The sequence below is a fragment of the Gasterosteus aculeatus genome, chromosome 18, assembly GCF_964276395.1.
Source record: "Gasterosteus aculeatus chromosome 18, fGasAcu3.hap1.1, whole genome shotgun sequence".
Lineage (NCBI taxonomy): Eukaryota > Metazoa > Chordata > Actinopteri > Perciformes > Gasterosteidae > Gasterosteus > Gasterosteus aculeatus.
The window spans coordinates 67,243-81,172 of record NC_135706.1 but is presented as its reverse complement, the minus strand read 5'-3'; the positions used below and the strand labels follow the sequence as shown (position 1 = coordinate 81,172).

The 13,930-nt window shown below is 43.9% G+C and overlaps 1 protein-coding gene across 2 annotated transcripts in view; it reads right to left on the bottom strand.

The window, feature by feature from the left end:
- Positions 1-13,930, bottom strand: part of slc35f1 (solute carrier family 35 member F1) — a 22,945-nt gene extending 9,015 nt beyond the window's left edge. The window contains exons 1-7 of one of the 2 annotated variants that reach the window (XM_040160897.2): positions 13,534-13,930; positions 9,986-10,161; positions 9,222-9,349; positions 6,930-7,089; positions 6,633-6,789; positions 5,711-5,763; positions 5,458-5,612 (exon numbers count right to left, since the gene is read on the bottom strand). In XM_040160897.2, the coding sequence (XP_040016831.1) occupies positions 5,458-5,612; positions 5,711-5,763; positions 6,633-6,789; positions 6,930-7,089; positions 9,222-9,349; positions 9,986-10,161; positions 13,534-13,625 (921 nt within the window). In that variant the 5' untranslated portion in view covers positions 13,626-13,930. Of the gene's footprint in view, positions 1-5,457; positions 5,613-5,666; positions 5,764-6,632; positions 6,790-6,929; positions 7,090-9,221; positions 9,350-9,985; positions 10,162-13,533 lie in introns of both variants that reach the window. The other variant, XM_078094046.1, reaches the window with a different exon arrangement.

Below are 13,930 nucleotides of genomic sequence, written 5' to 3'. Positions count from 1 at the left end.
GTGGTGTAACCCTAACAGCGCTGTTCCATTTGGCCATGAACTAAAAAACGAGTGGATATAAAAAACAACGAAGCTCCTGTTGGGCTCCACCATAGCGTAAAACCTGACTTTCGAATGCATTTCTGCTGAGATGTGATTGGCCAAGCCACAGACACCACAGGGGTCTCTGCTATGTTCTGTGCGCTCCTCCTCTGCAAACTTTCTTTCCGAACTGGCCGTGGGGATCGTGTCCCCCCCATATATTGAGAAAATACCAATCTGACCCCCCCTGCCCCCCAATATACAGCAGAAAATATGTAAAATATATGTTCTCCTTTTATGAACCCTGTCAATGGATCGGTGTCTTGTTATGTCTTATTTATTTTAAACTTATTTTGGTTTGTTAAGAAAAACATGTGTGTGATCCCCCCTCCCCCCTAATTGTACACTGCGTCGTTCTACGTTCTCAGGGTTACCTATCACTTTTTCGTCAGTCAGTTGAGAGCAAAGAAAGTAACGTTATTTGAGGTTACCTAAAAAGCGGAAAAATTTCAACGTTGCAATATGGTTGAAATCGGGTTGAAATGAGGTCTGAATGTCTAAGACCTCGTATTTTCAACTGGCTAAAAATTGGATGAAACATCAGCGTGCCAGAAAATGTCAATTTGTTGATAAATGTGTCACGTTGTAACGTAAGGCAGAAAGGGACACGATATTAACGTTAAGATTTTCATAATAATTAATGAACTGGTCAGCGAAATTTGGTCTATGCGAAGACGTGATTTCAACGTATTTAATATTGCACTTAAAATGTCATAAATATGAAACTACAGACTGCGTGCTGTTAATAAGATGCTTTTAAGACCTAGTAATGTGGGCAGTTTCAAACATTACTTGTAAACACGTAACTCCGCTCACATCTGTAACGCGCAAGTTCTTAGTCGCTTGCAGAGCTTCAACCGGATGCAGCACGAGGCGAAGTTTGTACGCAGCAGAGCGACATGAACGGGCTGATAGAACCACGACTACCGGCTCCACTACTCTGTAAGTACGGGAGTGTTTGAATGAAGCACACCTGGAACTATAACCAGTTGTTTTACTTGTGCTGCCCACTCGATACGGGAAAGACTGTCCTTTTTGGTAAGCTAGTTAGCATTAGCGCAGGTAGTTTGCTAGTTAGCATGCTAGCTTGGAGCATGCTAGCATGTTCAGCATGATGACCTGGACCAAAAGTAAACATCCCAGAATATTTTGTGTGTGTTTGGTGTTGCTAATGCGTTAGGTTGTTGCTGTACCCATAACGTATTATTGCCTTTCCTATTCAAAATGCACGTTTTTAAAGCACTGGGGGCTAAATACCAGATCTACCAACTCTCACGGTTTCGCCGTGTGACACACGCTTTTGCATGTTTTCACACGCACTCACGCCACACAACCAATTTCTCACGGCAAAAAAAAAAATCTGATTTTGGGCCGAAGCGCGTTCGTTCCTTTTCAAACTCCCCGACAATAGATGGCGCTAAGGAGCGCATCTGTAAACCCATTCGCTGCATAGACATCCTATTTACCCCAAAGAGTCCCGAAGTTAGCAACAGAAGAAGATTTTCAAACAGACACAACCGCGGGAGAAACTGAGGAGGAGCAAAGACTAAGGTACGTTAATGACATGTGGTTCAATTAAGTACTCACTCTCTTAAACTTTAAATCTTGAAAGAAATTATTTGTTGTGTTTGTGCGTGTGATTTTGAGTGGTGAATGTAAACTCAGCTGTCATAACAAGCAGCACTGCTGCTAATCTAATCTTAAACACAGGTCTATTAATTAGGCTATATTGTGGTACATAGACAGTCATTGAGGCACAGCAATAGTTTTCTGGTTGAATGTTCAGCTCAAGTCTAGAAGGCCCAACAAGTCATGAGCAGATGAACATAAATCAGAATAAGTTCAGGCATACCACCCAAAAATCCACGAGAATGCATGAAATAACATCTACTTAAACCAAAATGTCCTGGGGGTGGACCATCAGCTATGTCTTTGCTTCACAGAATGTAACCAATGTTGTCCATCTCCAGTAGGCCGCCCCTATCAACGACTTTGGGCCCCACAAACCACCAGAATGCAGGGTACAACATGGGTACTACGCCAAATGAATTCCAATTTCCTGATATTTGAGCCACCAACGTGTGTGGCTGCGTGCGCGGCAAAATTTTGGTCACCCCCGACAAAATCTCACTCCAAGGTTTTTTGAAAAGTTGGCAGCTCTGTAAATACAGATTGCACGGGTGAAGGGCTGAATTCAACAAGTTGTGGTCTGTAAACAAGAGGGCCAAAACATTGTAAGTTACGGTGTGCTTTAGCATGATACTGTGTAATATACCTGGAAATGTTACTCCAGAAATGTAATAAGTAGCAGATGAATTGTTACATTGTTTATAATGTTATGAGTAAACAATATTAGGACTTAAAGATGGAGTGAGCTTAATGCTGTAGCTACTTTGATCACAACTGATGACCCGAAGGATCTTTTACACACAAGGGTTCTGAGACATCTATACATGAGGGTTATAACACACCTGCTGCTGTTATCATCATTATTATTATTATTAGTCACTTTATTATTACTGTCACCATGAACCCAAATCACCAACTTTGCCTTTTCCCTGAAGTCTTTGTGCTTTCCCTCACTGGTTTCTGTGGATAGAGGTTACATCTGATGGTGGTTGTGCCTGCAGTGTGAATATTAGAATAATAATTTGAATGCACCGTACAGCTTTAAGTTGTTCATACTCTACACATCTACTTCTCTGCTGTTTTCCCCTCAGGTTTATCCAAGGTGAAGGTTTTTACATTTTAGGCATTTGGGGACAGGGTGTTGCATGTTTACAGATTTCAAAGCTGAACAAAATAAAATGATTTGAATTGAATAAACACGTTGACCAGAGAAATCTGCAATTGAGGGGTGTTCTGTGCACTGACTCCCTTTACACAAGGAATCATCAAGTGAGGATGAGGGAGATGCAGCTGATTTCAGGTATACTATCCCAACTCAAGTGACTCAGAGCCAGATCTGGTTACAGAATCTGAAAATACTAACTTGTCTATGATGTTTCCGCACTTTTAATACCATAGTTTATTTCCCTGAAATATATTTTATAAAAGTATTATTTATTTATAATAAATACAAATTAATGTGTTTGTCCTTGTTAAGGGCTGTTAACATGAGAACTGTGACTAACTATGTAACTTGTTACTTGTAACTTTCCAGCGAGCAATTTATCCGTTGAAACCACGTTTAAAAGACGTCTATGGCCGGACGTTGAAAAGACGTTGCAAATTTCAACGTCTATTCGTGGAGGTTGAAAAGACGTTCACGTTTAGACCCGTTGTGAGGTCTCAACCCCAGCGTGACGGCAGGAGGCCACTAGGGGGAGCCAAAGAACGCGTCCTCCGGAGTCAATCACCGGAATTCTCTCGCAGGTGTTTAGAATTCCGGTGATTGACTCCGGAGGACGCGTTCTTTGGCTCCCCCTAGTGGCCTCCTGCCGTCACGCTGGGGTTGAGACCTCACACCCGTTTTCAACGTGATTTATAATATCGGTGGTAAACTCACAAATGTGGATGTAGTTTCATTTTAAACCTCTAAAATACTGATATAGCACAAAGTAGAGGACGAAATATTACCGTATAAAAAATCACGTTGAAATGTGGTCTAAACATAGACGTCTTTTCGACGTCTACAAATAGACGTTGAAAAAACTTTAAAACCATTTTGCAACATCTTTTCAAGGTCGGGTATAGACGTCTTTTCCATGAAAAAACGCTCACTGGGCAGGGACACTTCGACATGCGACATGGTGCAGCCAGGGCTTGAACCGCCAACCTTGCGTTTGCCGGCGCACCGTCTCTATTCCATGCACCACAGTCAAAAGTCTCATTGCCTTATTCACCCTTATCTCTCACACACACACACACACATGTTGATTTTACATGGTATTGATCTGATTAGTATTATTGGAAGGCAATAAACTCTGTTGTACGCTAGGGAGGAGTTTTCTGTGATTTCTTTGTGCATATGTGTACTGTAATGCTGGCTGGAAACATAGCCGGGGTACAAACTCAAAGCTCCAATTCCTTGCTCTTAATGAGTGAATATCAATTATGAGACTATCATTAGCTGAAGAGATTAGATATTTTAGATATGTAAGACATTGTTTTACCAAGTGGGCTGCAAAATTGTATTTTAATGCAATGACTGTCCCCCATCTGACCTACTGCTTAACCAGCTGGGCATAAGACAGCAGCACAACATTAAACTGTATTCACATCCTCCATAAAAAATCCCTAAACAAACAGAAGTCACCATCACTGAAATATTGTCACCAAACACCATATCCTGAGTTGGGAGAACCGCATTAAATTCACTGATGAGTGTCTGTTTTTTTTAATTTTACATGGAATTGTCCCGCTAAACAAATAAGCCAAAGCAGCAGACCAAATAGATCTGCTTCAAGAGGTGATTGTGTTATTTCACACAGGTCAAGCTCCTTTAGAAAATCTATATTCTCTGTGAAGGCAGCTTGTGGAATGCTCTGACGCAACACATTCGTGCACAAAACACATAGAACACCTTCGAATACAACCTTAAGGATTGGCTTGTTGCTAATCGGGTTTGCAAGCATTGATGTGTTGTCTGTTCTGCCTGCTTGATTCACCTCTATGTGCATTTGTCTTGCTCAGTGTTGCTCTTGTTCTTTTTTTCTCTCTGTGTATGAGATCTGCTTCAGCGGTATACTGTATATGTGCTTCCACTGTAGGTGTGTGTGTTCTGCCTGACGCTTGCTGCAGCCTGTTATGGTTGCAGCATGGTTCCTGTGTATTGGTTTTGTGCATACATTGTGTCCATTTGTCTATGATTTTTAATTACATTTCTTTTTGAGTTTTTTTTATTTTAGGGTGTCTGGCCAGGGACAGCAGATGGAAATTAGCCTCTCTGGCTCACTTACAGTACACCTGTTGATTAGTGTACATTGTCCCTGAAAAATAAATAAATAGATATCTCTGCACTGGTCTGTGAACGCCTTGGGATCATCCAGTCAGAGCTGGTAGATGTGCCCCAGGAAAGGGAAGTTTGGGGTCCCCTGCTTGAACTGTTGCCCTCGCGATCCGACCGTGGATAAGCGGTTGATGAGATAGATGGTCACATATAAATCACTTTACTAAATTAAAGTAAAGACTTGAAAGACGGGCCATTAATAGCCTTTTTATCACTGCGATAAACTTTGACCATATTTCACTATAACATTATAGGGACTGTCAGTGTCTGTCTCCGGTCGACAGACCCTCTAGATAACAAATACTGTATGTGTCAGAGAGAAAAATCGATGAAGCAGAATGATATGGTGATATGGTCTGAGGTTTGGGTGTCTGAGGCATCTTTGGATGTATCCAAATGAAAGCTTCCTGGCATTTTGTTCTTACCTTGTAGTGAAAGAGGAAGAGGCCACAGAAGAAGCTGTACATGTCTGCTGTGAGCAGAGACAGATTGACTGAGGTGGCGCTTGTTCTCTTTAACACCACCGGCATGAAGCTGTACAGGCAGAACATGAAGGCACTGAAACCGATATACAGAAGACCTGCAGACACACGAGCGAGCCAATGATTGAACTAGTCACATTTCCCTTACTTACTTGTGTGTATGAATCCAAGTTTCTGGGTGCAAGTGCATTCTCACCTATCTGCCAGTCCCAGGGTACCTTCAGCAGCTCCTTGTGCTCCATGATGGCCCTGCAACAGAGCACAAATGCAGAGCTCAACCTCTGATGGCCATTTCCAATTGTTTCTCACAACATCTTGCAGCAATTCTTGGGGTTTAAAACCTTCATAAAAAAAGAAAAACAAAACAAAACCTCCACTGCACTGATACACCAAGAACTCAAGGAACTTCATAAAAAATCCCAATCGGTATATTTGCGTCTAAAAATTTTGACATTCGAAGATTCCTGCCCGAACAAAAGGGCAATTGAATGGCAAGAAACTGCCTCTCTGTCGATGAACCTAGGAAAGCCATACATCCTCTGAGTACCATACAAAGCACAAAAGGTTGTTTTACACTGTGAAGTCAAATTTCAAACTATGGTCTTGCAAAATTAAAATGGTTACTAGGGGGACTTAAATCTTCAAACGATGGACTCATTGGATCGACAAGGGTCTCCGCTTTCTAGTCTATGTTTAGGGACTCTAGTGTGCAGATATGTTCAAATGCCCCCCTTTTTTTAGAAAAGTATTTACACTGCATGCAAACATGGGACATCGGGAGTACCGATGGAATCCACAGGTTTCTATTTCAATATGGCCGTGCCAGTGTTTCCCTAACCAACATTGGCCATTATGAAGTTCACATGACATCTAACTTTAAAACTGAGCATGCTAAATCATCTGTAAGACAGTGACGTTGTCCTTGTTCGACTGATATCTAAAGATCTGTTTGTATTAAACATATTTCAAACATTATTCTGTAGACAATGAATCAAATACGGAGTGTCCAGTACCTTAATATTGTATTTCCGTACAGTACTAGAGTATTGTTACTTTCCACCAATTCCCTGCAGTTACAAGGCGTATCTCTCTCCATAACTCGTAGCTCATAGACTTACACCTGGATGCCACTGAAGAAGGATCCAAATAGTCCCATCATGCCAAGGAACTCCACACGGCTCAGGTTCTTCACAATGAACTCCTCACAGACGTTGGAGATCGCGTAGAGCGTCGCTCCACCCACGACCAAGAGGTCCCCAAAGAGCTTCTGCTCTCCTGATACAGATGAAGGAGAACATAGGTGGGAAATGATAAAAGGGTAGGGAAGACTGCAAGTCGAACAAAGCTGGCAACCTCCACATGTACTCGCAACCTGGCTTGCTGTGCGTGGATCAGGAGCACGTTGGGGCACTCACCAAGGCCTTGCTGTCGACCGAGCAGGATGTCAGCTCCCACCATGCAGCCAACACCCAGCAGACACAGTCCCGCCCCGACAAAGTGGACGGCCTTGTACCTCACCAAAAGAAAGAACCAAGACAGCAGCAGGACCACTGGGATGACAAAACAGTCCAACAGCTGAGCGGAAGGACAGACACACAGAGACAAACACATACATACATGGAGAGTTATATTTGGTTATGCTTTCAGTAAGATTCTTCCCCCTGGGTGGGTCCATCTCTTCAGACCATGTTCACTTTAAACAGTAGCAGCAGTGGGCAGGGCGTAGTTAACTTCTGTATTGTGACATATTTCAGTGGGAAAACAGAACAGCTGAAGTAGGCCCGCATTATGGCGCGACACAGGATACAAAACACCCCCGCGAGATATTTCCCTGAGGCCTCTCCAACGCACCAATGGACCAAACCTCGTCGGTGGGACCCATTTTCTAGCTGTTCCAAAGAACTCCGGCTCCCCCAGTCCTCAATCCAGGCCCAAGCAGCTCACCAAAGAGGACAACCTCCTCTGTTGTTCATAAAAACCTCAATCCCTCACCAAAGGGCAGAGCGGACACAGAGTTAAACAAGACTCGAGGAAACACAGCAAACCCTATCAACGCACACTAAGGCTATGTCTGGGCAGAAGTTAGATCAGCATGTGTTGTTATTTTTGTTGATGATGATGATGTTTACTGCATTGTGAGCGATGGTGTATGTTTATGAACTGTGTGATGAAGTTAACTGCTATCGTGTCTGACTGCATAAGATCTGCTTTGAGTCTTTCCTTTGATTTGTCATTTACCAACCAATACACCTGTCCCTCCACACAGTTTTACATACAGACAGAGGGTTAACTATGCAAGGACCACACGTGGTGTACAAACACCTCTGCCAGCTTGTAGCCACACATTTCTCTGTGCATATGTGTACTGCAGTGCTGGCTGGAAACATAGCCAGTGTACGAGCTGCAATCTTCATTTCCTTCGTCTCAAGGAGTGAATATCAATTATGAGACTTGATTTATCGTTGGTTAGTCAGCCCTTTTTAGAGTGGTGCCCTAATATTTATTTTAGGAATTACCTTAGTGATTATAAATAATTCTATCGATGATTTAATTTCACACTAGCTATTAACCAAAACAATCCCCCAACCCCATGCCCAACATCGAACAGAGGCGAGAGCGATTTTACCTTTTACGCTCCAACTTTAATTTACAAATCTAATACAATCATTCACCTCTCAACCTTACCCCAAACCCACAAGAGGGCAGGTAGACATTTTAGGTTTATGATTAACACCATAGATTAAGATTAACATGGACATGAAGGATAACTGGGAATGATGAAGATCTGAACATACCATTTGGATTGTCCTAAATAAGGAAAGGGACTTTTGGTGCAGATTTTTATATAAAATGTTGAAAGAACTCCCTGTAGATGAACTTAGTGAAACAGTATCATCTCCCTGTGTTCCTGATAGCCATGTTTATATCCACTCTAGTGCCTTGTGCCTGGTCTCCCAGTCCTACAGGGATGCGGTCAGATCCACACAGTCCTGATACATTTTCAGGTCTATTCATTTCTTTCCAATTTTGATCCACGAATGTGAGCTGATTCCTTCCTTCCAATCACTCCCAGCATCCAGCCTGAATACAGTATGGTGTATTGTAATAGTAAATGAAGTATTGTGATTTTATGGATGTCACCATCTATTATTTTGTCAATATATCTGTTATTGATCTTCTTTACACAATTGCCTGTTGTTTCTGTCTCTACATGGTTGCACGTTTAAAGTCCTCCACGGAGTTCCGCCCAGAAGAGCACACAAAAAACACACAAGTCTGGGCGACTGTGGGTGAGTGGGGAGCACAGTCGTCCTCCAATCAGAGGGTTGTCAGTTCGATCCCAGGCTCTGCTAACCCGCATGTCGATGTGTCCTTGGGCAAAACACTTAACACAACATTTCTCCTGTAGCTGTGACTACAATGTGTGAATGTTAGTTACTGTTGTGCAGGTGTCACTGTGTATGGTTCTCCTGTCATCAGTGTATGAATGGGTGAATGATGTCATGTAGTGTTAAAGCGCTTTGAGTGGTCAGAAGACTAGAAAAGCGCTATACAAGTGCAGTCCATTTACCATTTACAAGTGAGCACACTTCCGCCAGTCACAATACAAATCCACTGCTGAGTTTCCACACTGAGTTTTTATCGCAGATATCATCGCGGTTATTTGGTCAGACTTAACAAAATGTTTTTCACACACACAAACTCACCTGTACACTGGAGAGTGTGGTGTACTGGTAAGCTTTGAGCACCAGATAGTTGGCCTCGATGTCTATCAAACCCAGAATCATGTATTTCCACCAGCGCTGCTTCAGGATGGCCAGCAGGTTCCCATCCCCTGGTACGACAGAGAAACAGGCCACACTATTGGAAAGTCAAAGAATAAATAAACAGACACAGTATGCAAAGAGAGGCGAGGACGACCCCGTTTATTACAGAAAACCACCAGCGGAAGGAAACCAGTGGCCCGACAAGACTCCACCTGTTCTTGAACATCTATGTGCTTTTTTAAAATAGTTTTTAGCTTCAGACATCAGGCTGATAAACACTTTTAGTGGAGTGAGGAGAGTATATCAATTGCATATTACTTTAGTTGGTAAAAGATCATTGTCAAAATCCCTGTTGATTTAACAAATTGCATATTAAAGTCAACATGTTAAAATAGCCATAAAAAAGGCTAAAGTTTTGCACCAACGTGTGACTATTGCAGATCCACTTCCCGAAATGCAGACGGAAATGCGATCGTAATCTTTCCTCTCACAGGATGGACCGACTGCAAGGGATGTCTTGTGTACAGAATGAACAGCGTAATAGATGTACAATACATTAAATTCATACAACATGTTCGCGCCCATCAACTTAATTATTTTAATAATAATAATAATTGTTACTTGGTACCATCAGCAAAATTTATATTTTTAAATTGGACCCCGGTACCACACACTTTTCCGCTCAGGTTTAGTGGGTACTGTACCTTGCCTGACCGCCAGTGTGGTGGTGTAAACCAGAAACAGCAGGATGTAGTTGAGAAAGCTCTGGAACACCGGCGTGTTGGCGTGAAAGTCATCAGCCAGGTATTTGCTGGTCAGACTGATCGCACAGATTAACAGGGACAGGACCTGACCCAGAGCGAGGGTCACCAGCAGGTCCCTGCAGGGGCAAAGGGTCGTCAGTGTACCAAGAAGGATTTTACACGGGAAAAATACTTTAAACCTGAGGCGATATTGAGCCAGTCATTGTCTCACTCTCTGTGGTCAAGTGCCAAACGTTTCACATTCCCGATGGGTCCCGACACTTGAAGTTTTGAGACATGTGCGAGCAACGCTGCGGGAGAAGCGTGCCAAACTTTTGTACAAAAGAGAATAAGGCGATTAAGAAGTATGTGAGATAAATTGGCTCAGCTTCGCAGGCCACACTCAACTAGAAAATTCCACAGAAATTTTAAGTGGGGCCTAGACTGCCCGCAGATGCCTGTTCCTTTTTTCGGCCAAGCAGGCAAGTGAAGGCTAGCCACAAAAGTGAAGGCTAGCCACAAAGGCTAGCCAACAATGTGCGCGCCCCCCACGCCGCTGGCCGTATCATCCCGTCCCCCACTCCCACCTCAAAAAAGTAACCGCAAAACTTCAGTACCAATCCAAAAAATAAGGACATGTTGCGAGACTCTGACGAACAATGCATGCAATTTATATCGCTGCGGTAATAAATACGGCTCTAATGGCAGTTTACAAAACGTGTACCTTTTTTCAAAGATATAAGTCAGCATTGGACCCTATGACAGACTTTGTGTTGCTCTCGGTGGTCGAGCACCAAAAGTAAACATCTTTGGGATTCTATAGACACAGGAGTATGAACACCACAGACATGCCCAACATTTTGTCCACAAATGAAGCCTGAAAAGTGAATATTGTGGAAATTGTGGCAAAGTATAAATTATTTTTGTACCAGATTCTGACGCTGTTTCACCCTCTAACAATCCAGCTCTGCCCACTTATTCCCCCCCCCCCCCACACACACACACTGTAAACGCAGAAACGGGCTCTCCATTTTCCAAGAACTTGCACTATGATTACAAGAAAGCCGTTGGAGGTATGCATATGCCGTATTAGCATAATAAAGTCAAGACCATTTCCTACGTTTGCTAAGTATAGCAAGGCAGTGGGGCTGCAAATTTGAGTGTTTTTTGCCTCTTTTTTAACTCTATTCATTCCAATGGAGCTTTTTGGCTCGGGTTTTTACGATTTTTGGCAAAAACCGTCAGTCATTCCACACGAATGCAGATGGGCGTGGACGATCGCCTCGTATCATGGATTACGAACTACCTGACAGGGCGGCCACAGTTTGTCAGACTCAAGGACTGCCTGTCTGACACTGTGGTCTGCAGCACCGGAGCACCACAGGGAACTGTGCTCTCTCCTGCTCTGTTCACCCTGTACACTTCTGACTTCTGTTACAATACAGAGTCTTGCCACATGCAGACGTTTTCAGACGACACTGCAATAGTGGGGTGTATCAGGGATGGCCAGGGAGGGGAGTATGTGAGCCTGGTGGGGGACTTTGTGCAATGGGGCAAGCACAACCAATTACAACTGAACACTGCTAAGGCCAAGGAAATGGTGGTGGATTTCCGCAGGTCTAAGCCCACCATGCCAGCAGTTTCCATTGAGGGGGTCAATGTGGAGGTGGTAGGCACATACAAGTATCTTAGGGTAACCCTGGACAATAAACTGGATTGGTCTGCCAACACTGACGCAATCTACAAGAAAGGGCAGAGCCGGCTGTACTTTCTGAGGAGGCTTCGGTCATTCAACGTCTGCAGCAAACTCCTCCAGATGTTTTACCAGTCTGTCGTCGCCAGCGTCCTCTTCTACGCGGTGGTGTGCTGGGGAGGAAGCACTAAGTAGAAGGATGCAGGGCGACTGAATAGGCTGGTGAAGAAGGCTGGCTCTGTGGTTGGTGCTGAACTGTAGTGCATCACTTCAGTCGCCGACAAAAGGACCCTCACCAAACTGCTCACCATCATGGACAATGGAAACCATCCTCTCCACAGCACTATCAGTCGACAGAAGAGTCTTATCAGTAGGAGACTGCGCTCGCTGCCATGTAGGACTGATAGACTGTATAAATCATTCATCCCCAGAGCCATACAACTGCATTTGTCACTTCCAGACCGGACTACTGTAATTCTTTGTTATCGGGCTGCTCTTGTAAATCTCTTAAGCCTCTCCAGTTGATTCAGTTGAGTATCCTTTCTTGGGCCTTTTTCCTTTACCAAGAGTGATTTTCAGCTGCCTTTTTACTAATAAACTTGATTTTGAACATTGTCTCCAGAGTTATGAATTTGGGTTCAGGGCCATTGTCTGGTCGTGACAATAGTAGTATCTGGCTCCAGTTTATTCTGGCTCTTGTGCGTAGAATATCACCGGGTCACACTACTGCAACAAAAGGTACTAGTATTTATGCTGATTATGATTAATACTACAATTTTAAAATCCTCTCAAACTTCATCAATCAACTTTAACATTTCTCTGCTTCACCAATCTTTCAGCTACAGACACCATTTAAACTTTAAAATGTTGACAAATTGTTGACATGCCCCCCATCCTGCTACCCCCCCCTTTCTAACCCTTCTTTTTTCAACCAGCCCCCCCCAAAAAATCCCTTCTATCCATCCCCCTCAAATAAGCCCCCCCCCCCATTTCTCCCCGCCCCGAAAATCCCTTCTATCCACCCTGTCAGCTATATTATCCCAACCAAATGCCCCCCCCCCAGAGTGAAATAAATGCGCAAGTTCTTAGACAATATATTTGATTTTTGGATTGTTTTCACTTAGGAAAAGTGTTGTTATATGTATGTGTCATATTTATAATAAATACAAACTAATAATGTGTTTGTCCTTTTTAAGGGCTGTTAACATAAGTGTGATTAAGTATGTAACTTTCCAGCGAGCAATTTATCCGTTGAAAAGACGTTTAAAAGACGTCTATGGCCCGATCTTGAAAAGAGGTTGCAAATTGGTTTTAAAGTTTTTTTTAAAGACGTTCATGTTTATACTTATCTGTGGTAAACTTACAAATGTGGACGCAGTTTCTTTTTAAACCTCTAAAATAATGCTATACGGTCACGAAGATACTCATTTAACGCTACATAGTATTTGCATGTCGCCAAATACCCAACTGAGATCGGATTATGCCGTTCTGAAAAATGATCCGACCACCGCTACCTGCCGTTATGACAAAGGAACCTGCCACCGACCCCCCCACTCCCAGTCCTCCATAGCAGCCAGCGGGCACCGAAACAGCAACACGCATGGTGTCATTCTCGTACAGATACACGCTGCATGGTTACGTTGACACATCTGTTGCGCAGCGTGCTGCTGCTTCTGCTCCCCGCAACAGCTCCACACTAAATATGATCTTAGAGGTTGAAACAAAAGGTGTCCGCAGTGATGACCGCGTGTGGCGCGCGGGCTGAACGCAGGAAAAAGGGGATGCTTGGCACGGATCAGCGCCGTCATCGTCGTACCTGGTTAGGCGCCTTCTTATCCGCTGGTAAAGACTCGGCACGGGGGTGCCCGTAACTCTAGGGACGCTCTCCACAGTGGAGACGACAGGCATCGTGCTTCTTTACCCGAGAGTGAGCGGCAGAGATCGGCGTTGTTCTCCTGGGGAGGACCGGAGGAGGAGATTTGGGAGCGGGCACACCTCAGCGGACACTCCTGGGTCTCCGTGTTGCGGACCCTACACGGCAGTGGGAGGCAACACTGTGCTGTTCATGTTGCTCTGACCCCCCCCGGCGTGGATGCACCGCCCCCTTGCAGAGAAGCCACGGGATCCAGGACCACGTTCTGCGCTTGTTGGACCACAGGGTGGCGTCCTTCTCAGCCAGCCCCCCTCCCGGGATGACGACGTAATACCTCAGC